Source organism: Elephas maximus, chromosome 4, assembly GCF_024166365.1.
Source record: "Elephas maximus indicus isolate mEleMax1 chromosome 4, mEleMax1 primary haplotype, whole genome shotgun sequence".
In the NCBI taxonomy this organism is placed as follows: Eukaryota; Metazoa; Chordata; class Mammalia; order Proboscidea; family Elephantidae; genus Elephas; species Elephas maximus.
In genome coordinates this window covers 107049859-107076329 of record NC_064822.1, presented here as the reverse complement: position 1 = coordinate 107076329, position 26471 = coordinate 107049859, and the positions used below count along the sequence as shown (strand labels likewise).

Below are 26471 nucleotides of genomic sequence, written 5' to 3'. Positions count from 1 at the left end.
TGACACCCACAGAGCAAGAGAGCTGAGTGTCTTGGGGCAGGAGGCTTCCTGGCAAAGTGGGGTGCCTCTGGGCACTTGTTGGCAGAGGTAGGCTTGCTGACCCATGGAGTTAGAGAGATAAATGCCTTCAGGTCGAGGCTTACTGGTGGAATGGGGTGCCCCTGGACACTTACTGGTGGAGCTAAAGAGCTTTGTAACATTTGCTGGAGCAGGGCAGAGGCCAGGTGGCCCAAGAGGCCCGAGGGGCTGAGGAACAAGACGCCAAGGGCCAGCGAGAGGCCTGCCCATGGGCACAGCCAAAAAGCTGTCCTGACTGAACTGTATCCTGAGTCTGATCCTGAATTGTAACCTGTTACTTCCCTAAAAAGCCCCCAAACTGTGAGTATAGTCTGTGAGTTTTATGTGGTCATTACAATGAGTTACTGAAACCAGCACAGAAGTAGAGAATGCCTTGGAAGGGATGGCTGGTGTCAGAATTGGTAAAAAGGGTGGACAGAGGAGGTATGTCTGACCTCAGCCTCATAGGACTAAGCCTTGGGTTGTCGATCTTGATTCTTCCTCCCTACTGTGAATTCAGAGGAGGTCAGATGCTTCTGCCATGTCAGTTGGTGCCATTTTCTTACAGGTAGGTAGGAGATAATCTTCCTTTCAAAAGCAACACTATGTGGAAAGGTTAAGTAAATTATCTCAAGATTACAAGTCCAGTTAAACAGTTGTAGAAATGTATTGTTATAAACTGAGAGTTAGGAGGCATGGCTCTAGTTCTGGTTCTACCACTAACTGTGGTGTTGGCATTTCACAAAGTACTAAACCTCATTTATTAAATTTATAAAATGAGGAGGCTGGACTAGATGGTGTCTAAGGATACCAAATTCTAATATCTTATGATTCTAAGTAGACACCCACTTTGCAGGAAAAGGTATACATGAAAAGCGGAAGGAAAACTGGATTTTGGGAAGCCATATATGTATTTTTAATGCAATAGGAATGTGCCCTACATCAATCAATGCTGTAATTTAAATGTCTGTTTATAGGACTTTCTTGTAACGAGGTTTACCCGCTAAGCAAAAAGGGCTAACAGGTCAATGATCAGTTCTAAGAAATGGGAAAAGGAACTAGGAGTCAGTTCTGAAGGCCTTCTTTCAACTTAATCTTGTTACCTTACCTAAGGCTGTTATGAGGAATACACGTGGCCATTTAATATTCAACATGTTACTAGTAAGTATCGGGGAGTATTTTTGCAGTGAAGATAGAAAGACACTTCAAGCAGTAGATTGGCTCACTAAAAAAGTGGAAGAGGAAAGAAATGAATTGAGAATTTACATTGATAAAACTTAAGAAGCAGAGAAAATAAGTAACAAAAGTAAGAAGACTTCCATAGGTTAAGAAAATAGTAGGAAGAAACTAAGAACAAAGGCAGTCAGGGAAGTTCAAGCTCCTTAAAATGCATACTTGTTTTTGCTTGTATATACAAAAAGAATCTCTGGAAGATAAAACTAACAGTGGTTGTCAGCTACGCAGGGAGTTAAGAAGTGGGCAGATGAGGGCCAGGGGTAAACTGAAGACTACTTTTTACTGCATACCTTTGAATTCTTAACCATGTAATTCTATTACCTATTTTAAAAATTAAAAGGTTTAAATGTCCCTTAAATTCAATTATTTGCTGCAACAGTTGAGAAACAAGAAAGCCAAAAAAAAGGAGGCTTTGGAACAAAGTACCAAGAGGCAAAGAAAATTTAAAGTTGTAGCACTGAGAGGTCTAAGGCAATTCAAAGAGAGGATGATCCAGGATGTTTGCAGGGACCAGCGGGAAAAAGTCAGTGTGAAATGCAACACGGATAACATTATTGGGGACCTCAAAAAGCTTATGACAGCTCCAACCAGCACCAGCAGGAACAAGCGTATCTTGAAAATGTGATACACAACTTTTAGGGCCTTGAGTTCCTGGAGATTATGAAATTCACACTGGGATGAAACCAGAACTTTACTAACAGAGAATTAATTCTCTCTCACTCCTAAAATAAAAAGGGAAGGGAATGACAAAAAAGTTTCTACAAGAGTAAAAAAGATGACTATCAGTTAGAAAATAAGACCTATGGGGGGAAGGGGGGAACAAAAGGAATCCAGGAACCTGTGTCATTTAGCAAAGAAAAGAGATTCTATTTTGCCAAAGAAAATTAGCCCTTGAATTTTACAAACCAAAAGAAATGTCCTCTTAAAGTCTTTTCTACTCAGAATCTTTTGATTTGTGGGTTAATTCCCAGTGTGCTTCCTTATAGGAGGGGCCTTGCTAACTTAGCCCAGTAAAGGCCTACTTAGTAATAAAACCAGAAACCCTGGTGACGCAGTGGTTAAGAACTACAGCTGCTAACCAAAAGGTCAGCAGTTCAAATCTACCAGGCGCTCCTTTGAAACCCTACAGGGCAGTTCTACTCTGTCCTATTGGGTCCCAATGAGTCGGAATTGACTCAACGGTAATGGATTTTAGTAATAAAACCAAATCAAACCCGATGCTACTGAGTCGATTCCAACTCACAGCGACCCTATAGGACAGAGCAGAGCTGCCCCATAGGGTTTCCGAGGAGCGGCTGATGGATTCAAACTGCCGACCTTTTGGTTAGCAGTCAAACACTTAACCACTGCGCCACCAAGGCTCCTACTTGGTAATAAGTATTAGTAATGCTAGTAAAGATTTGCACATAAACTTTAAAAACTTTAGCAAGCATATTATTTTTAATGGGCTGAAAAACCCCTCATTTAAAATTACAACTAGTACCTTTAAAGTGTTAACAATATTTTCTCTTGGCATGAGTGGTGGCTTGTTTTATGAACTTTTCTGCATGGTAGTATATTTGACAACTAAAAAAAAAATTACAACAAAAAATACAGTTAAGGTTATTCTTTCCAGGTAGAATTCACCCTTGTGGTGAAGCCAAATGCTGAAGTCAGATTTCCTGTCCTGAAAAGCTGGTCTTCTAATGAGCTCCATCACTTAATGATTTGGCCCACTGAAGTAATAATACTAAGACCCACAGACACTCACCCTCTTTAGCAAGTCCTCACATCCACACCAAAAAAAAAGTGACTGCCGCTGAGTCGATTCCAACTCATAGTGACCCTATAGGACAGAGCAGAACTATCCCCATAAGATTTCCAAGGAGCGGCTGGTGGATTCAAACTGCTAACCTTTCGGTCAGCAGCCGAGCTCTTAATCACTGTACCACCAGGGCTCCCACATACACACCAGGCCGCTGAAATTGTAGGTACTGGGAATTGTAGGTACTGTCCATAGGCCAAGAACCAGCGGAAATGGCACACAAAGGAAAACTGGGCTCTGGCAACTAATAAAAACCCACTGGCAACTAATATCCCTGTATATTTCATATATTGACAGGTTTTAGAAAATGAAATTCAATTTGCATTTGAGTTGGAAAAATAAATAGGAGAAATAAAAACAAAGATGTTTAGCCACCTGAAAAGCCAGGGCCCAAAGGGCTTTATGAATCCATTTATTGCTTTAATAGTACTTTCTGGAAAACTTACACCAATTGGCCAAAATTATCTAAATACGCACAGCCTAAACCCTGCCATCTGTCATTTCTTTTAAAGTCTATAAAAAAAAAAGATCATGAATATAAGGGCAAGGAAGAGGAGGGAAATATATCTAAAAATATTTCAAAATTTTACAATGAATGAAATATTTTTCTAAAAACCGCCCAATATTCCCTGTTTTCTTATTCACTAACCCAGAAAGTTAAATCTCACCTCCTCCCTCACTTACCCACTCTGACTCAGCAAAGGTCCAGTTAAAAATTTTAGACTTCAAAAAGGAAAAGCAAATAAGGAAAGCAATGATAGTTAATTAAAACTAGCTCCAGAACTTTATATCTGAAAAAATCCTTAGAAATCCTGTCCAACTGTTCAGTTTCTAGATGAGAAAATTTAGAGATGAAGAGACTTAAAAGCCACGAGAACTAGTTTTAAGAGTTTTTCCCCCTTCATTTATTACTTTCTTTTCCCACAACTGATTTGAGATAGCTTGAATAACACATATGCCAGAAAAGAAAAATCTAACAGTAAACATGGTGAATGATGGTAGAATCAAGATTCTTTAGTCCTAGTCCATTGTTCTTTATATCCCTAAACTTCCTTGAATTTCCAGTGGCAGATACAGGCTAATGGTTCCAGTCTGACTATTACGTACTTGCTCTGAGCTGCAACAGAAGTACTTGGGTAAAGGACCATTTTGTGTAGAGAATATCTTCACTGTTTTTGCTGTCCTGAACTAAAAATGCCCCTGCACCTACAGCTAAGTCAGGAGATCTATTGGCTTAGTCTTACTTTCATCACATTACAAAGCCAAAGAAGTTGAAATTTTTTTCAAAATTGAAAGACTAAAAGGTGATTTAGTTAAGGGGCCTTAATATTTGTAACTATATAAATACACAAAGCCATTTCCACCTCACCTGGAACAGCGTATCAATCTAATTCTTGAAATGGCATCTATCAAATGAGGAAATCCCCTAAAATGGTATCTGATGTTAGTCCTTAATAACATTCTCTGACTAATTACTTGACTGGTGGATTACTCAGGAGGCTTTGCTTCTCTACTTGTTGCATTGTTGTCAAAAGATAATCATAAAAAAGAAACCCAAAGCTTTGGTCAAATCTTTGTTAGAGAAGTTTGAAATCCTCAGCCAAATGGAGACTGGTGTTTCTTTTACCCATGCTCTCTACTTGCAAAAAAACCCAGAACTGACTCTAATGTAAGACTCAGTGCTGATTCGACTCAGACAACTGCGTAACAAGGCCAAAGACTTGGAGTCTATCCTCACCGGCCCAGTTTGGTTTACTTTCTTCTATTTCTGTTCCCAATGGCTATGTTCTAATATCACAAAGGGGATTGGATATGAGTGCAAATCCATCATCTCTTCTGTGTTAACAGACTCTGATGATATTGCAAGAGTAACATCACCTTTATATTCAAAGAAAGAACTTTAAGTGTATGTGTGTGAGAGAAATTTTACAGGGCTACCATCTTTTGATGCATGATGTCTTTCTCCAAGGACTGGTCCCTCCTGATAACACGTCCTAGGGCTTCATGCTTGGTAAAGTAGAGGGCCAGCGAAAAAAAGGAAGGCTCTCAACAAAATGGATTGACACAGTGGCTGCAACAACAGGCTAAAACATAGCAACGATTGTGAGGATGGCACAGGACCGGGCAATGTTTCATTCTGCCGTACAAAGGGTTGATACAAGTCAGAAATGACTCGAAGGCACCTAACAACAACAACCATCTTTTACTATGCCGTCTTTCTTGGACTCTATTAAACACTCCCATTCCATTTTCTGATCTGACCTGGAGCCAAAAACAGAAGTCTTATTAATGGAGTTAAGATGTGCAAAGACCCACAAATGACCCTTTGTAACAATTAAATTGAAAAATAATCCCCATAAACCAGAGCTGAAACAAAACGTTAACGACTTATCCAAACTTGGCAAAGAGGCAGTACTTCTCCATTTTCCCTAAGCCTGTCAGGAAAGGGGTGTCTGAAGCTGTTCCTCCTCCTTCAACTCACTTTCTGCGTCAAATAGTATGGGTCAAAGTCCTCCAGGGGAACCGCAACCAGGCCTTGTGGGATGTCCCCATAGATGAAAGGCAAACTCTTCCCTGCTTCCAGGTCACTGTTTGGCTTGGGCTTGCTGTCCTCATCATCTTCCCGATGGCTGCCATCAGCCTTTGGGGGTTTCTTGAGTTTGCTCTCCGCAATGCGCCTCTCAATGTTTGCCAGCGACTCGGGAGTGAAAGGCTTGAAACTATCAGGGCCTGGTGGTGCAAGCAGCTGTGCTGCCATCTTCTCATCCTGCAGCAGCTTCGTTAGCTATGCTGCGTCCAGGACAGGTCAGCTCTGGAAGAAACGGCAACACAGACAGTGTTAATCAATCACCGCTCTAAGGAGCGGCCAGACCAAACCATCTCACTCTCAACCTGTATTCACAATCTTCACAACAAAGGAAGTCTAGTTACTTCCATAACATGGTTATTTTTCCCTCCAGAAAATCTGTGGCACAAATAGACTAGGTGATGTTCAGAACCATTCCTAAGGGAAATGATCAGGGAGCGAGATGAAAAGATGGGGGTCTCCTGAATTTCTAGTATTTATTACTTACTCAGATGAAACTGTTATAAACCAAATCCAACAACAAAGTTGTATTCCATACCCTCAAGGAACTTCTATTCTAAACTATTCAGAGGCCTATGTAAGCTCTGGAGTCCTTATATACTCAAGTCACCTTCCTCTCCTAGAAGGACACTCCCCAAAGAAGCACTCTTCCTTCCATGGGTGACTCAGGGATAAAGTGTCACTCTTCTCAAATTTTAGATTCTAGAAACAAGATAAACCCTTCAAAACTTTGGAGGCACAAAATACAGATAAAATAGCTTCCATCTGCTTTGCTCTTCTGTTTCAAGTTATTTTTCAATGCACTAAATTGTGTAAAATCTATCAAGTATAAAAGCCCAGAAGTATCTTCTTCAATGATCAAGCTCTTGCCAGGGACAAATGCAAGGCACTTTTTTTTTTTTTTTTGTGGGGAGGAAGGCTGGCAGCTGCTCTAAGTACCTCCCACTTAGCAAGGAGAAAAAGCAAATGGGAGGAGAATCTTAGAGAACTCCCTCCAAGGCTACAGCACTGCAGGCTGAAAGACAGCAGAGAGGCCCGTGTGCAACTCAAATTGGAAAGGACAGGGAAGTGAGAACTGGATAACAAACACAAACACTCCTAGAAAGAAAAACTGAAGTGACACCATACTACAGTCAACAATTTTTAAGTATGGTATTAGAAAAGTCCATTTCCACCAATGTTTATACAGAGACCTGGGGTGTTTAAACAGACACCTTGATATGGAGGAATTCCTGATGTCAAAAGCAACAGTGCTTTACTGTTGCAAAAGGACCCCAGCAAGTGTGTCTCACTATGAAAGCTTTAAGGGCTTTACTGGCAGTTCAGCTAGAGCCAGTGGTGCTACCTTCCTCCTTTAGTTTTGTCTTTTTGCTTTTGTTTTCATTTTTCCCCTTCTGAGGGAAGAAAGGAAATTATTTTGTGAAATTTAATTTAATTGGAAAATACAATTTGTAGAATTAATGCACCTGCTGCATTCGTTGTACGTGAGCACCACAACGACAATCCAGGAATTTTTTTTTTACAGAAAGACTAAAGATTGTTCTTTCCTATCCTGCTTAGCTCTCTGGGTCACTTCAAGGCTCACATCCACAAAGCTTGAGGTTCCTCAAGAGAACAGTAGTAGAGTTAACTTTAAATAACTTGGGAGTGAAATACTCAAGGGCTCCTTTCATAAATCCATCTGATGAGATCCCAGATTGCTCTAGTGATGGTGACTGATAAGTGTTGCAAAGGCAGTGTGTGGTGTGTACATGCAGCCCGGTCAGCTCATACACCTATAGGATGAGGCTAACGAAGCCAGAACCACAGGTTTGCTGCACACAAACCAGTTAGTTTCACATTGCACACACACATATATACACACACATACACACAAAAAAAGATTCCACAGACAGTGGCATCAGGGAAATCATTCTCATGTATGAAACATGAAATTTTAGAGATGCAAGAAACTTTACCCAGTCTATTTCATTTTATAGATGAGGAAATCTGGGGTCCTAAGAGACTCGACGGCACTGGGTACTGGGTTAAGAGACTGCACAACTTGCCCAAAGTCTCAGAATCACAACCAAAGAGCTCTGGCTCCCTGGTTCATACTTCTTTTATTTTAACAAGTATCAGTTAGCCATCTTCCTTTCCTACCCAACCTCCACTACTCCCCAACACGAAAGTCTGGTCCATTAAGCAAATCACAGGGAAACGCCATGACTTTACTGATACCAAGCCTTTGTTCATAATGTTTTCCCCAACCTAGGATTCCTTTTCCCTCATTCCTTTCCTACTATCTGTGCCTGAATTGCACCCAATAAAACCCAACTCCTCTACAAGCCTTCCCATCAGCTCCAGCCTTTATTAATCTTAACTCCTATAGTTCATCATGATCTTGGCTAACATTCATCACGTACATAGTATTTTCAGGCACTGTTCTAAGCATTAATTGCATTAATCATTTAATCTTCAGAACAACATATGAGGTGGATATCATTATTTTACAGATGAGGAAATAGAGGCACAGAAAATATAGCCTGCCCAAAGTTACACAGCTGGAAAGTGACAAAGTCAGGGTTCAAAACACCCTATACCATTTGTTCTGGCACTTAATCATTGCCAATTGATACCATATGTGAATATCTTGCCTCCCCGCTTAGAGTATAACTTCCCAGAGGGCATGGATGATGTCGAAAGCTTCTTTTGTATTCCTTTCACACAGAACAGATGATGCCTGGAACCCGTAATTAGTCCAAATACCTGGGACCCTTTGGTCCCCACATCCACAGTCATTCCCAATGTTAGGTCACCCTCTGTCCCTACTTGGAGGACAAGAATACTGCAAGAGTAAGTCACAGATGCTGACAGTCTTGTGCTCTAATTGCATGCACGTGGACTCTTAACAGGTAAACCTGTCCAAGGCTAAGTCCTCCAAGATGCTTTCAGATCTTGTTTCCTCCTGCCTCTCCAAGACCATGTCCCCTCAATTTTCTCTGTTCTATCACATGCTCAATCTTTTCCTACTTCTAAACCTTCCCCCTTTACATCTCATGCCGACTCTCTCCTCCTTTGGTTTATGTGAAACTACATTATCAGAGGTTAAATGCTACGGCCGCTAACCAAGAGATTGGCAGTTTGAACCCACCAGGCACTCCTTGGAAACTCTATGGGGCAGTTCTACTCTGTCCTGTAGGGTCTCTATGAGTCGGAATTGACTCGACGGCAGTGCTTTTGGTTTGGTGTTTTATATTACCCTGGTTCTAACCAAAACTCCAGTCTCTCTCTTCCCCTATTACCTCTTTCTTCTCTAAGGGATGGACTTCTTCAATGTCTCTGTTACGCTCTTTCTTTTAGGGATCTCATCTACTCAAAATAATCTCTACGTAGGTGATGTACAAATTTCTATTGCCAGTTCTGACTACTCTTCTGAGCCCCTCAGTTGTCTCAAAGGGATCTGCCACTGCTTCAACATTAAAGCATTTAAAAGCACTCATCTTCTTACTGCTGAAACTGATTCCTAATTCGTGGCTTTCTTATTTTTGTTACTGGCACCATCATTTTTCCAGCCATCCAGGGTGCAATCTCAGTCACCCTTTGCTCAGTCATCATTTGCTGTTCTTATCCACCCAAGTTACCAGCCTTACCAATCTTCTTCCGTCAGAGTTTCCATTTTCAACGGCATTGCCCTACTTCAGGTCCTATCACAATAGCTTCCCAATTAATCTACCAGTCCTCAGTCTATCAGGCATATCTTCAAAGATCTGTTTCCCTGAAACTCTGCTTTCATCGTGTCATTTTCCTCTCTCAAACCTCCAGAGTTAAAAGACAGATTCCAAACTCCTGCTATTCTACTGCTGTTCAAGACCTTCTACAACCTTATACTTTCAAATATTCTCTTCTACTGCTTCCCTGAATGAACATCTGGTCTGGTGACTGTTCTTTCTTTCTTCAGGTATACTGTACATATAATAAAGTACACAAACCATAGGTGCACATATGTATTATCTTGTACATACATATACATCTGTGGAATTACCACCCAAATAAAGACATAGAAGATTTATTTCCAGCACTTCAGAAGGCTCTCTTGAGCTTCCTCCCAATCAATTAAAGAAAAGGCTATGACAACATCTATTACCACAGGTTAGTTTTGCTTGTTCTTGCATTTCACCTAAACAGAACATAAAATGCTCTTCGGGGTTTGACTTTTTTTTTAATTAATTAATTTATTTATTTATTGTGCTTTAAGGGAAAGTTTACAAACCAAGTCAGTCTCCCACACAAAAACTTGCATACACCTTGCTACATACTCCCAATTACTCTCCCCCTAATGAGACAGCTTGCCTCCTCCCTCCATTCTCTCTCTTTGTGTCCATTTCACCAGCTTCTAACCCCCTCTACCCTCTCTCATCTCCCCTCCAGGCAGGAAATGCCAACATAGTCTCAAGTGTCCACCTGATCCAAGAAGCTCACCCCTCACCAGCATTCCTCTCCAACCCACTGTCCAGTCCAATCCAAGTCTGAAGAGTTGGCTTCGGGAATGGTTTCTGTCCTGGGCCAACAGAAGGTCTGGGGGCCATGACCACCAGGGTCCTTCTAGTTTCAGTTAGACCATTAAGTCTGGTCTTTTTATGAGAATTTGGGGTCTGCATCCCACCGCTCTCCTGCTCCCTCAGGGGTTCTCTGTTGTGTTTCCCGTCAGGGCAGTCATCAGTTGTAGCCGGGCACCATCTAGTTCTTCTGGTCTCAGGATGATGTCGTCTCTGGTTCGTGTGGCCCCTTCTGTCTCTTGGGCTCATAATTACCTTGTGTCCTTGGTGTTCTTCATTCTCCTTTGATCCAGGTGGGTTGAGACCAATCGATGCATCTTAGATGGCTGCTTGCTAGCGTTTAAGATGGGGTCTGACTTCTTTCGTTCAACATTATGTAAATGAAATTAATCTTTGTTGTACGTGTAGCAGCTCATTCCTTTTATTGCTATGTAGTATTCTCTTGTATGAATATAGCACAATTTATTTATCCATTCTACTTTGACATTTAGGTTATTTATGGTTTTAGGCTATTAAGAATAAAAGCTGCTATGAACATTCTTGTACATGTCTTCTGGTGGACACGTGCATTCATTTCTTTTTGGTATGCAGCTAGAAGTAGGATACTGGATTGGAAGAAGGCATATGTGATACTGCCAAATGGTTTTCCACTGTGCTTGTGCTACCTTATACTCCTATCAGAAAAGTAAGAGAGGCCAGCGTAGCAGGGGCAGGGGTCTGGGGACCACGGTTTCAGGGGACATCTAAGTCAATTGGCATAATAAAATCTATTAACAAAACATTCTGCATCCCACTTTGAAGAGTGGCGTCTGGGGTCTTAAATGCTAGCAAGCAGCCATCTAAGATGCATCAATTGGCCTTAACCCACCTGGATCAAAGGAGAATGAAGGACACCAAGGACACAAGGTGATTACAAGCCCAAGAGACAGAAAGGGCCACATGAACCAGTGACTACATCATCCTGAGACCAGAAGAACTAGATGGTGCCCGGCCACAGCCGATGACTGCCCTGATAGGGAGCACAACAGAGAATCCCTGAGGGAGCAGGAGAGCAGTGGGATGCAGACCCCAAATCCTCATAAGACCAGACTTAATGGTCTAACTGAGACTAGAAGGACCCTGGTGGTCATGGCCCCCAGACCTTCTGTTGGCCCAGGACAGAAACCATTCCCGAAGCCACCTCTTCAGACATGGATTGGACTGGAGAATGGGTTGGAGAGGGATGCTGGTGAGGAGCTAAGCACAATAAAAATTATTAAGAAAAAAAAAAAAGTAAGAGGACTTCACTTGCACCGTATCCTCCCCATCAATACTTGGAAACGTCAGTCTTAATTTCATCTGCTCCTGTGGGTAAAAAACCCACTGCCGTTGAGTCAGTATAGTGGTATCTCATTGCAGTTTTAATTTGCATTTCTCTGATGATATTGTGTACCTTTTCATATGGTTATTGGCCATTTAGATATCCTCCTTTGTGAAGTATCTGTTTAAGTCTTTTGCTCATTTTTTTTTTTATTGAATTATCTGCATTTTTCTTATTGAGGAAGTTCTTTGTATACTCTATACAACTCATTTCTAAGATATATTTCAAATATATTCCCTTTTTTTTACTTTCTGAATGATGTCTTTTGATAAATAGTCCTTAATTTTAATGAAATTCGGTCTATCAATCTTTTCTTTCCTGTTAGTAAGTTTTTGTTCTGCGTAAGAAATCTTTGCTTACCCCATGGTCATGAAACTATTCTCTTGTTTTTTCTAGAAGCATTATCGTTTTACCTTTCTCATGTAGATCTGCAAACCATTCGGAATTGATTTTTGTATATGGAGTGAGCCAGAAACCAAGGTTCATTTTTTTCTATATAGGTACCCAAGGGACTCAACAGAAAAATGTCTGGTCACTGTTCTTTCACTGACTCCTAAATGTACTTTCATTTTCTTATTTTAAACCTCCTATTTTTTATACCTGGAGCCCTGATGGCACAGTGGTTAAGAGCTACAGCTGTTAACCAAAAGGTTAGCAGTTTGAAGCCAACAGCTGCTCCTCGGAAACCCTATGGGGCAGTTCTACTCTGTCCTATAGTGTCACTATGAGTCAGAATCGATTCGATGGCAATGGATTTTATTTTTATTTTCTTTTATACCTGCTCCCTGAAGTCTTTCTTTCCTTCTTATCTAAATTCTATTTACCCATTAAATCCATCTTAAATCCCTCCTCTTTCTGAAGAAATTGTCCTAAACCAAACAAAGTAAAGATATACTTTTTAGATTTGAAAGAACTTAAAGACCATGTAGTCCAACTTTCTCCACTTTACAGATAAGGAAACTAAAGTTTGGAGAGGTTATCTAACTACTAATTAGTGACAGATGCAGAGCTGCAACACATGTTCCTTGGCCTCCAATACGATGCTCTTCCCACTAGACTTCACACTCTCTTAGTCAATGAGCTTGTCGGTCATCACAATACTATTTCTGTTCATCTTCTTACAGTGCTGAAAATGAGGCACAAGTACAGATGATAAGGGAACCATAAAACTGACTTTTAACCTTGAGAGTTCAGGAAGAGAGACTGAACTTGACTCAAAGTCAGGGGCAATAGGTGGCTAGGGCTCTCTTCTTTAGGCTGTCCAGGAAGATTAAGACCTTAAAATGACAGGTGTGCCCTGGACATACACAAATAAAGAGGAATCCAAATTAAGAGCAATGGGGTAAAAGACAGAAAGAAATCTGACATTGGGGTGAAGTTTTAACAGGGATCAAAGGAAGAGGCCATCTAGGAGACGTTGTTAAGGAAACACTGTAGACAACTGTATTCAAGAAAAAAATGTTGGGAGGAGGAAGATCAAATAAAAAGTAACAAGTAGCATTAAAAATTTGTCTCAAGAGAGAAGTAAACTGGGAATACCTATATAAAATTTAAAGGAGCCCTGGTGACACAGTGGTTAAGCACTCGGCTGATAACAAAAAGGCTGGCAGTTCGAACCCACTAGCTACTTACTCCACAGGAAAAAGATGTGGCTGTCTGCTTTCATAAAGATTACAGCCTTGGAAACCCTATGGGGCAGTTGTACTGTCCTACAGGGTCGCTATGAGTCCAAATCAACTTGACCACAATGGGTAGACCCATAAATAAACTATAAAAGTTCACAGAAAGGTATATAATGATATCCTATGATTTCATATAATTGAAATGTCCAAAATAGGTAAATCCATGGAGATGAAATGCAGATTGGTAGTTGCCAGGAGTTGGGGGCAAGGGGTAATGGGAGGTGTCACGGACTGAATTATGTCCCCCCTCAAAATGTGTGTATTAACTTGGTTATGCCACTCCCAGTATTCTGTGGTTGTCCTCCATTTTGTGATTGTAATTTTATGTTAAAGAGGATTAGGGTGGGATCATAACACCCTTACCAGGTCATATCCCTGATCCAATATAAAGGGAGTTTCCCTGGGGTGGGGCCTGCACCACCTTTTATCTCTCAAGAGACAAAAGGAAAGGGAAGTGAGCAGAGAGTTGGGAACCTCATACCACCAAAAAAGCAGTGCTGGGAGCAGAGCACGTCCTTTGGACCTGAGGTTCCTGTGCTGAGATGCTCCCAGAAGGGAAGACTTATAACAAGGACCTTCCCCCAGAGCCGACAGAGAAAGAAAGCCTTCCCCTGGAGCTGGCACCCTGAATTTGGACTTCTAGCCTACTGGACTATGTGAATAAACTTCTCTTTGTTAAAGCCATCCACTTGTGATATTTCTGTTATAGCAGCACTGGATAACTAAGACAGGAGGCAACTGCTTAATGGATATAGAGTTTTCCTTTGAGGTGATGAAAATGTTTTAGAACTAGATAGAGGTGGTGGTTGCGCAACATCGTGAATATACTAAATGCCACTAAATTGTTCAATTTAAACTAGTTAATTTTATGTAAAGTGAATTTCACTTCAGTGAAAAGAGAGAGATGTATAATGAGATTTCTGCAAATGATACCAGAAATGCTAATCTGCTTAGAACCCAACTTGATTTGTCCTCCCCTTAAGAAAAAAAAAATTTTTTTTTCTTTTTATATATCTCACGGAAACCCTGGTGGCATAGTGGTTAAGTGCTATGGCTGCTAACCAAAGGGTCGGCAGTGCGAATCTGCCAGGTGCTCCTTGGAAACTCTATGGGGGAGCTCTACCCTGTCCTATAGGGTCGCTATGAGTTGGAATCGACTCGACGGCACTGGGTTTGGTTTTTGTATATATCACTACCGTTACTTTTCTTCCTCTTTTTAAAAATGCCCTAAGACCAATAAACTATAAAACACACACACACATATTTATGGGGCAATTATGAAATTTAGTATTGACTGAATATTTGATATTAAGGAATTATTATCAATTTTTAGATGTGATACTGATATAATGGTTACATTTTTAAAGACATTAACTTTTAGAAATATAAATTGAAATATTTTTGATAAAATTACAATACCTGGATTTTGCTCCAAAAAGGGACAGGAAAGCTGGTAATGGGGAACCCAAGGTTGAGAAGGGGAGAGTGTTGCATGTCATGGAGATGGCAACCAATGTCACAAAACAATCTGTGTATTAATTGTTTAATGAGAAACTAGTTTGCTCTGTAAACCTTCATCTAAAGTACAATTAAAAAAGATTAAAAAAAAAAAATCCACTGAGGAGAGGGGAGAGAAGTGGGGCAAGTATGAATAAAACAAGACTGGTCCTGAATTGATAATTGTTGAAGCTGAACGTTGAAGACATGGGAGTTCACTGTACTACTCTTTCCACTTTTAAATATTGTTGACATTTTCCATAATAAATTTTCCACAATAAAAAGGTTTTTAATGCCTTCAAGAAAGCTTCAAGGAAAAAAAAAAAAAACTTTTATGATTAACCTCAATAAATTATTCACCTCCCTATTTGTAAGTCTCAACTAATGCTGCATTGTAAATGCCCTTTGACTGTCTTGTGGGGCGGGGGGAGGGCGTTGTCTATGTTTCTCATAAGGTCCTAGAAAGCAGAAGACTTTCCAGTTATATCTCCTAGCTCTTCCTCCTACCCCCCAACTCAAGGCCTTATGTTTTAGTAACACTGGACCAATCACCAGAAACCCTGCTGGCGTAGTGGTTAAGTGCTACGGCTGCTAACCAAAGGGTCAGCAGTTCGAATCCGCCAGGCTCTCCATGGGAACTCTATGGGGCAGTTCTGTTCTGTCCTATAGGGCCACTATGAGTCAGAATCAACTCGATGGCACTGGGTTTGGTTTTTTTTTTTTTGGTTTGGACCAATCACCATTCTCTGAACATGTTATGGCCTTTTTTTGCATCTTTTCTTTAACTTTTGTAGTAATCTTAATAAACTCCTACTTTTCCTTCAAACTCAGCCTAAATGTCACCTTGTTGTTGACGCTGTTTTGGTAATCCCCGCTGTAGAATTAATGTTTCCTTCTCTGTGCTTCCATACCATATTAGTTGTATTTCTGCCATGGCTCTTGCAGCACGCAGTAACTTCATTATGTTTACATATCTGCTTCTTTCACTAGACATTCAGCATCTTCAGGGGAGGAACCATCACTAACTTATCTTAGCATTTCTTCAACTTTGAACCAAAAAATACAATCGTACAGTAAGCCCCCAAATATGTGTTAAATTTAATTAACCTTCAATGTCAGACACCAAAGTGGTTTATCACTGTAACTAACCACAAAATTTTGAGAAAAGCTGATGTCAACATTCATTCAGAAACATTTACTACACTCCTACTACATGCCTCAAACTGTACTCTGGATATACAATGGTGATCAAGATAGTACCTGTCTTCAGGAACCTTACACTCTTCTGGCACTGAAAGGTAAGTAAACAAGCAGAGTACAGTATGACAAATCCTCCAATAAAGTAAAATAAGCTTTTACAGAAACATGCAAGCTGGGCACCTAATCTAGTTTGGAGAGATCAGGGAAGACTTTCTGGAGAAAATGAACTCTTCTCTAAAGCCTAAAGGATAAATAATAGCCCTTCAGAGAGCTGGTAGGGCGAGGATAGCAGGAAAATGGGTATAAAGAAGACACAGCATATACAAGAGACCACAGACAGGGAAGATCAAGCCAGTTGGGTACTGCAAACAGTTCCATATAAGTGGACTTCAGAATATTAGTTAACAGATAAGCAGGTGTTACACCAGGAAGGTGAGCCCTATTATCACAGGACGGAGTTTTGATTTTATCCTGTAGACAATTAGGAGATTGAGAAGACTTTTAAATAGGAAATGACCTGATCAAAGTTATATTTTAAAAAGATTATTCTAGCTACAGTGTAAAGAATGGATCAGGGTGGGATGAAGTGGAAGAGAGTCAAGATCAGAGGAAGGCCAGGTAGAAGACTGTAGTAGTAATTCAGTTGAGAGGTAAGAATGGCCTCAACTGGGCGGCCGCACAGGGATAGCATACAAAACAAAGAGTTTTATTGACTAAGTGAAGGTGAGAGGTCAGATAGAAGGAAAATCAAGCAAGATGCCTAGACTGTCAGGGGCAAATGGATGAAAGGAAGTGGCATTCACTGAGACAGGGAATATAATAAGATGTGGTGCATAGTTCCAGGGTTAAGATGACTTCAGTTTTGAACATGCAGAGTCTGAGGTTCTCTGGTACATCTAAAGGGAGACTTCTAACAGGCAATGGGAGATGCTGTTCTGAATCTCACGGGAAAGATTTAATAACAAGAATCAAAAGAAGAGAAGAAGTGTGGTAAAGAACTATATAGCTAGACTCTTGGGGAGTGCAAGCCAGCTCTTTGCATGCTGATACACAGCTCATTTGGAATTAGCCAGGGGAGCAGTTCTGGGCTGGGAGGAAGGTGGGTGGCTCTTATCATAGGAGAAGAGAGAAATGCAGCCAGATGGATAGAGTTTACACTGTCCCCACTCTCTGGGCCCCTCCTTCCTCTACTGACAACTAAATGCAAGGCTGCCAATTTTCTACTTTGTCACTTACAGATTTCATTTTGGAAAATCATATAACAGTTCTAGAAATTGAAATAAAAACAATTTTGTCAAACCTTAATTTTAATCATTTTAAACATGAAAAGTTACAGTCTTAAGCCTCCCTTGATCACATCAGAATCTGGCTCTCCCTCCTACCAGATCTTATGCCCCATCCTCACCCTGGTGAATATCAGCATCCATGGTACTTGATGGCCACCCTGTGCATTCGCTGGCTTTTCACCTAGCTAGGCTACATTTTATTCTGTTATACATAAGATCGCCATGAGCCAGAGTCAACTCAATGGGAAGTAACAACAGGGCACTCCGAAGTTTGTTCTCACTAAGCTCTACTCCCGTCATGTTTTCCCAAAGCTGAACTATTTGTCTCTGACTTTCAATAACTGATCTCTTCCCAACCCTTTAAAGGATAGTTGCTCTTTTTTAACTTACATACATGTCTTCCCACAGCAACCTATAAATCATCTATTTATAGGATACTTTTACTTTAGAGGCCTAAAATATGGTTATAAATGTAAGATTAAGCACATCCATGAAAAGTAATTTTATCAGAAGGTAACTGTGAAGCCCATAGACTTTGAGTACTTGAATATCTTGATCTATAAATGCTAATCAAGAGTCTTAGGTAAGAATTTGTCCTATATAAATGAAGTCAGAATCAATGATTTAATGATTTTAAATGGATCCAAAAGCTTCTTTAAGCAGGCGCCATCATCCTAAAATGAAGATAGGTTTCTACCTTGTCTGTATTTCCATACAACTACTTGGTTCCCAATACACGGCCCAATCATTATGTCATTAGACTTCAATCTCCCTGGCCCTACAGACAGTACAAGTCATATTTGTTCTCTACTTTACCACTCCCTCCATTAGCAATTTTTTTCCATCAAATTTGTTTTCCATGTTTCTTTTATCTCTTTCACAAGGCAAATGAACCCTTTCTCCTTTATATTCTATGTGATAAACTCTTTGTAGATTATGATTGTTGTCCCCACATCTATTCTTCTTCTCTTCAAGTTTCAACACAATTTTTCTTGCCCATTGCTGTGTAATTGAAAAGGGCTTCATTTTTTTATATCACTGGTTCTCTACTTCCTTTTGCCCCAATTTCAAGACGCACATTAGATCTCACCCTTGATTACCTGTGTATCCCTTCCACAGGAAAACTGATACTCTCCTCTCCAGCTACTTAGTCCCTCTCCCTCCCTCCCCATGCAATGGGCTTAAGAGAGAACAGAGGTTTTCTTGTTTTTCACTTGATTGTTTCCATGTTTTCCAGAGAACCAAACTATGGTATACTAGCATATGTTTAACATCTAGAAAGGAAATGCCAATTAACATGTCAATTAAAGATTACTCCTAGGAAAACCAAAACACTTAAGAAGTTGCTTTATCAAAAGTGTCTCAAGGCAGGTTTCTAGGTACTACTCTAGAGACAGATGAGAAATTCTCACTTTGAACTTTCTCCCATAAGCATTTATTGGGCATGGTGGGAACAGGAGAAATCCTCCATATGAAGGAATATGGTTAGGGGTTGGAAGAGGAAGAATTAGCTGTACACACCGAAGATTTATAGAACTCTTAATTATAACTGAAGGAAAAGAAATGGATACATCTAGCATTTCATAACCTGTGATATGCAGATGATACAACCTTGTTTGTTGAAAGTGAAGAGGACTTAAAGCACTTACTGATAAAGATCAAAGCCTATAGCCTTCAGTATGGATTACAGTTCAATATGAAGAAAACAAAAATCCTCACAACTGGACCAATAACCAACATTGTGATAAAAAGAGAAAATACTGAAGCTATCAAGGATTGCATTTTACTTGGATCCACAAATCAACACACACGGAAGCAGAAGTCAAGAAGTCAAATGATGTACTGCACTGGGCAAATCTGCTGCAAAAGACCTTTTTAAGTGTTTGTTGAAAAGCAAAGATGTCATTCTGGGGACTAAGATGCACCTGACCCAAGCCATGGTATTTTCAATCATTTCATATGCATGTGAAAGCTGGACAACGAATAAGGAAAACTGAAGAAGAATCGCTGCTTTGAATTATGGCAGTGGCAAACAATACTGAATATACCATGGACTGCCAGAAGAACAAACAAATCTGTCTTGGAAGAAGTACAGCCAGAGTGCTCCTTTGAAACGAGGATGGTGAGACTTCCTCTCATGTACTTTGGACATGTTATCAGGAGGAGGGAGTCCCTGGAGTAGGACATCATGCATGGTCAGCGAAAAAGACGAAGACCTTCGACGAGATGGATTGACACAATCGCTGCAATAATAGGCTCAAACATATCAATGACTGTGAGGATACCACAGGAGCGGGCAGTGTTTCATTCTGTTATACACAGGATACCTGTGAGTCGGAACCGATTTAACAACACCTAACAACAAAAACAGCATTTCATATCATACTGTTCTTTTCCTTCACAATTGGATACAGGTAATGAACTTAAGTCCAATGAGTTTATGATTTGGGTTAGGGATTCACCACTTTGGACCAAATGCCTCATAATTTTCACCTTTGCCTCAACCATATAAAGATTATAAGACCTTCTTAAATGACAAAGGAAGTACAGTGTTTAACATGTAGAAAGTCCACTGTAAATATTAGTTCTTAATACCACTTGTATTACCAGTTTAATTTTTTTCTGTTCCACTTAATCTTTACAAAATACAGGTTGTCACCGGCTTAGATGTATTCGAGTTACCAGGAACCACACTTACCACCGTCTTTTTTTTTTTTTTTGTACATCTTATTGTAATATGTATTATATACAATGTGTAATTTGCTGTTATGATTCTCAGATGTTCACGTGCAAATGTTCAAAGATCAGATTTATAAAGATACTGATAACAAAAGGCAATAACAATGGGGAAAAAAAGGTATTCGACTTGCATCAGAACCAACTTATGATGGAGCTGTCGGAATAGAATCCTGTCATAAGTAGAGAACTACTTGTAGATAAAAATCTAAAAAGAAAACTTCAAACAATTGCACAAATCCTGCTGAACAATGACAACATTGTGGAAATAAATTGTTGGCAGGCAGGCAGTGACATCAAACACTACCTAAAAACGTTCATTTGTCAGTTGATTAAAAAAATCCAAATGTGGATATAAAATGTAGTTAAGGGGTATCAATATACCATGCGTACAGAAGACGAATGAAGGCAAGTTGTCAATGGTCTCTACTGACCTATAGACTATATTCAGCCACAGCCATACTTGCTAAGCTCAACTGGGGAATGAAGACAATTTCTTGTTCAGTAAAGAAAGAGATGCTTACATCTTTCACAACTGAGGATGAAGGTATCAGTAGCATTACAGGGTCATATTACTTTGGTCTTCATATAGTTTTTTCATAGGACACAGAATTCAGAAGCCACAAGATTTCACAGCTAGCCTTATCTTTGCCATCTTAAAAGAATGTGACAATTCACTATAACAAGGATTACGAGAGGTTTCTGCTCTCCATGACCGGCAAGAGCTTAACGGTATGCTTCTTTAAGGTTCGACAATTTCCAATCAATATAATGGTTTTGGGCGGCTGACATCTCCTTCGTTATACAGATTCTTTTTTAAATTAAGACATCATATCAAGATCTCTGTTACATCCCTGAAGGAAACAATCCAAGATTGAGAAACAGTCTAGTTCAGATATTGTTACTGAACAGCTGTGTAGCCCTTCATAAATCACTTCACCTATCCAAGCCTTGCTGTTATTTATAAAATGAGGGAGAGGATAGTGAAACGATTCCTAAAGCCAGCCCTGCAATTTACCAGCTATGTAACCTTGGACAAATTACATAACCTCACAGAGTCTCCATTTCTTCATCTGAGTGTTAAATGAGATGATGCGTGTGAAGTAGAGCTCAATAAATAATGATAATAATACTCCCAATAATAATACTAAACACAGAGCACTTATTATTTGCTAGGCACAGTTCTAAGGGCTTTATATAATTCTTCTGATACTTTCAACAACCCTCTGTGGTGGTTATTGCTATTATTCTCATGTTGATGAAAAGAAAACCGAGACACAGAGAGGTTAAGTAACTCACCCAAGGTAGGACAGTGGGATTCAAACACAAGCTGTTTGGTTCCAAGGCTTGTGTTCTTAACCACTTTACTGTACTACTACTTGTTAGCACTCTTTCCCTTTCCCTGTATTCTTTCTAAGATCCCTTCCAGCTCTATGACTCTATAAAACGTAACTGATTAGCCTTCCTGAACTCTGACAGACTAAGCAAAGTTGGCTTGTTGGAGAGGATTATGAAGATTCTAAAGGCACGGAGGCTTTGATGTCCTGACTCAATGCCTACCATCAAATATTATGTACTGAACAGAGTGGTGAACACACACACGGAGGCTTAAAAAAAAAAAAACAGAAACAGCACAGCACCATTCGGTTGATCCTTACCACAACCATAAACAACAACGCAGTCATTCAATAAGCACTTCCTGAGTAATTGCTATGTGCCGGGCACTGGAAAGCTTAGAATTTAGGAATTAATATCAGAACACATTTTCCTAAGTCATTATCTGCCAGTCATATTATAAAATAGATTCCTGCATTGGATAGGTTGAAAGCGGAATTAAAATTCTAACTTTTTTTTTTCCAATCAGTGAAACCCTTTTTCAAATCTTACATGAAACGTCAACATATAATACAGACAAAAACATTTCTACTGTGGTTGAAGCAGAGATTGAGACTAAAGTCCACTCACACCTCACTCTCCTGCAGAATGTCAGGATGGCTCTAAAGCTATTAAACAACACCTTCATTGGGCAACTCTTAAACAACAATGCCTCTGGGACTGTCTACTGATAAAGTTCACTTGACATGGACCGGTGAAAATATAGGAAGAAAGTGGTTACCTGCCTGTCTACCACGCTGCTGTAATATCTATGAAGATGGTATTATATACTGTCAAGTATGTTATAAATATTACCTTTAATTCTCACAACAACCTAATCAGGCAGGTATTGGAAGTGTCATTTTACTAGTGAAGAATTAGTGAGATTCAAAGAGGTTATATGAATTTCCCAAGGCCACACCAGAAGCAGCCTCTCTCCAAAGCCCACATGCTTTTCCCTCTATCATGATGCCTCTGAGAATGACCAAGATCAAGAACTTGCCTATTCCAAAGAAGCTCTACAAACCGGGAGAAGACTTTTAATAAGAATACAAGGACTGACAGCTTGCATAGAGTTTTGTTACTCAGGCAACACACAGGTTGCTTCACTGGCCAAAAAAGATGGCACCCAAACTGGGTCAAACTGTAGGGCATTAAAGCAGCATAAAGTTGGACCATCTAGCCTTCGGTGTGGTTAGAGGCTACAGACATCACAAAAGATCACATCAGGCTTGCATTGTTTGTTTTAATAATGTTTGTTTTTTAGGTGAAAGAAGTTTACCCAGCAAATTAGGTTCCCGTTTAACAATTTTTATACAAACTGTTCTATGACATTGGTTACAATTTTCACAACGTGTCAGTATTCTCATTATTTCCATTCTGTTTGTTCTGTTTCCACTGATGTAGCTTCTCTTCCCCTCCTTGCTGTCTCATCTTTGCTTCTGGGTAACTGTTTACCGTTTGGTCTCATACAGTTAATTGTTTATGGGAACACGTTACTCACAGATGATAGTGTTTATCAGTTAATCTATTATTTGGTTCAAAGGTGACCTCAAGAAACAGCTTCAGTTCCAAGTTCAAAGGTTATCTTAGGGCAACAGTCTCAGTCGGGGGTTCTTCCAGTTTCTATCAGTCCTGTAGGTCTGGCCTTTTTTGGGAATTTGAATTTTGTTCTCCATTTTTCTCCCGTTCTATCCAAGACCTTCTATTGTGTCCCTGATCAGAATGGTCAGTAGTGACAGCCAGGTACCATCTAGTACTTCTGGCCTCAGATTGGATAAGGCAATAGATTGCATGGGCTACTACTCCTGTGGACTAGTTTCTTCTCTGATCATTAAATTTCCTTCATTCTCTTTTGCTCCATACGAGCAGTGACTAATGTATCTTAGACGGCCGCTCGCAAGCTTTTACAACCCTAGACACCACTCACCAAACTAGGATGCAGAATATTATCTTTGTTGTTGTTAGGTGCCGTCGAGTAGGTTCCAACTCATAGCGACCCTATGTATGACAGAACAAAACACTGCCCGGTCTTGTACCATCACCATGATTGTTGCTATGCTTGGGCCCATTATTGCAGCCACTGTGTCAATCCATCTCATTGAGGGTCTTCCTCTTTATCACTGACCCCCACTTTACCAAGCGTGATGTCCTTTTCCACAGACTTGTCCCTCCTGATAACACGTTCAAAGTATGTGAGACGTAGTCTCGTCATCCTTGCTTCTAAGGGATATTCTGGCTATACTTCTTTCAAGACAGATTTGTTCTTTTGGTAGTCCATGGCATAATCAATACTCTTTGCCAGAACCACAACTCAAAGGCATCGATTCTTCTTCAATCTTTCTTATTCATTGTCCAGCTTTTGCACACATATGAGGTAAATGAAAACACCATGGCTTGGGTCAGGCACACCTTAGTCCCCAAAGTGATATCTTCACTTTAGAAAACTTTAAGGAGGTCTTCTGCAGCACATCTACCCAATGCAATGCGTCTTTTGATTTCTTGACTGCTGCTTCCATGGGTGATTGTGGATCCAAGTAAAATGAAATTCTTAACAACTTCACTCTTTTCTCCATTTTTCATGATGCTGCTTACTGGTCCAGCTGTGAGGGTTTTGTTTTCTTTATGTTGAGGTGTAATCCATACTGAAGGCTGTGGTCTTTGATCTTCATCAGTAAATGCTTCAAGTCCTCTTCACTTTCAGCAAGCAAGGCTGTGTCATCTGGATATCGAAATGTTAACGAGTCTTTCTCCAATCCCAATGCTCCGTTCTTCTTCATATAGTCCAGCTTCTCATATTATTTGCTCAGCATACAGATTGAATAATTATGGTGAAAGGATACAACCCTGACGTACACCTTTCCTGACTTTAAACCACACAGTATCCCCTTGTGCTGTTCGAATGACTGCCTCTTGATGTATGTACAGTTTCCTCATGAGCACAATTAAGTGTTCTGGAATTCCAATTCTTCACAATGTTATCCATAAGTTGTTACGATCCACAGTCGAATGCTTTTGCATAGTCAATAAAGCACAGGTAAACATCTTTCTGGTATTCTCTGCTTTCAGCCACGGTCCATCTGACCAAGCTCACTGCCATCGAGTTGATTCTGACTCATACGGACCCTATAGGAGAGAGCAGAACCGCCCCACAGGGTTTCCAAGGCTGTAAATCTTTACAGAAGCAGACTGCCACACCTTCCTCCCACAGAGTGGCTGGTGGGTTTGAACCACTATGCTTAACCACAGCGCCACCAGGGCCTGCTTCAACCACAGGGTAATTAAATCATCTTCCTCAAAGGGCTGCTGTGAGGAGCAGATGAGAGAATATCTGTCAAAAGCTCTGTAAAGTATTATACAAATTAAGTATAATAATACACAGTAGCCTGGCTATCAACTGCTAGGGAATCATAGCAGAAAAACAGTCCAGTGTTGTCTGCCATGATTAAAAACAGGGTAGATCTTTCCTGAACAAGATTTTACACTTGTCAGAAATCTTAGGAGATTGAGTTGACAGAATGACAAACTCGGCAAACAGTTGCTGAGGCTACAAATTAATGCAGCCTCTTACTTGTATAAGGGCTTTAACATTTACAGAGCATTTTCATATCCTTTACCTCACCTTATCCTTACTTGGGAGGTTAATGAAACAAATATTGCCAGCTCCAACTTCACAGAAAAGATATTTGGGATTAAAGAGGTTAACTGACTTACCTTGTATCAAACAGCTTGTGACACAGGGACAAAATGCTAAATAATCCTCTGCCATTTTTTAAGAAGGGAGAATTCCTTTGATGTTGAGGCTAGCTATCTTCCTTATACTGAACAGACCAACAGCTAGGAAGGAAAAGTGCAAAAGTCTCTAATAATATGATGTTGATAATGATGAAGTCAGGAAAGAAAACTCTGGGAATGTGGCTGATGCTAAAGTCTGTGGCCAAGGGAGGGCCGTCAGGGGGCCTGGGAGGTATGGGGATGAAATAAAAAGAGAGGGAGACGGGAGTGGTTAAAAGATACCTGTTTAGGGAGTCCAATGGTATAATGTCCAATGCATCTTGCTAATCTCTTCAAGAATCCTTCAGTAAAGATCTGCATTATTCATTAACTCTTTGTGTGTCTTATTACTATTGTTGTTACACTGTTCAGTTTTTGTTTGTTTGTTTTATGATGCCTTAAGACAAAAGCAGAATGGCTTACTAAGTTCTAGTTACATCTGAGTTACACCAGTAAGTGAAAGGCTACAGGCTGGGAATTCAGCTCTTTCACTTTCTACGATAACACACTGCCTGTAAGCACTGTGGACATAATGAAGAACACAACACTGGTCTTTTCAGAAGCACTCGTCAACACCGTCAGCAATGACTATATGAACCATCATCTTCAAACATAAAGGACAGCAAATACATCTCAACACTGTTAATCACGCTTTGAAAACTATCCAACTGGAATCTGACAACCATCCTCTGACAGGCTCAGAGAGGTTATGTGACTTGCTCAGGGTCACAAAATAATAAGTAGCAGAGCCAGAACTTGAACTCAGCATGTGACTCTTCAGCCAGTGTGCTTTTCTCTGCAGCACGATGCTTTCGTTCAGAAAAAGAATGTATTACAATGAGACAAGCACAGTGGTAATAAGATAAATGTATCTCTAATGTCATCTTTAACATATTAAAAAAACTTAATCTTTACTTTTCCCTGAGATGTTTGACGTTTTCTCTCTCATCTACTCAGAGAAGATGAGACTAGCAGAAGATCCTGTGGGGAAAAACTAAAACAGAAAATTGTTCACGACTGTTGTGGTGCCTGAACTACTGTCAATCACTTCACTGATGACAAAGGAATCTGACTAATCCTCTCAACCAGTACAACCCATGCAACCTCAGGGACAGTAATCTGAAACTGGTGGACACAACTGGAAACTGACAGAAAATTTAGATTTGATAGCCACGCTCCCTTCTGCTCAAAAAAACTTCAGACTCTGTACGGCTTCTTGAACAAAGTCTCAAATCCTTAAAGGTGCACTCAAGGCCTTTTTGAACCTATTAACAGACAGTCTCTGCTTGTATCTTATGCTTCATAAAATCATTCCTTACTCCTATACCTTTGGTTGTACC

At 40.1% G+C, this 26471-nt stretch overlaps 1 protein-coding gene and 1 pseudogene across 6 annotated transcripts in view; one reads left to right on the top strand and one right to left on the bottom strand.

Moving 5' to 3' along the window:
• The window catches only part of SCN8A (sodium voltage-gated channel alpha subunit 8), a 232298-nt gene that overhangs the window by 152036 nt on the left and 53791 nt on the right, over positions 1-26471 (bottom strand). For all 6 annotated transcript variants that reach the window (XM_049883169.1, XM_049883171.1, XM_049883166.1 and 3 more), the window contains exon 2: positions 5580-5909. In XM_049883169.1, the coding sequence (XP_049739126.1) occupies positions 5580-5855 (276 nt within the window). In that variant the 5' untranslated portion in view covers positions 5856-5909. The remainder of the gene's footprint in view (positions 1-5579; positions 5910-26471) is intronic.
• Positions 1781-1991, top strand: LOC126075435 (ubiquitin-like protein 5; annotated as a pseudogene).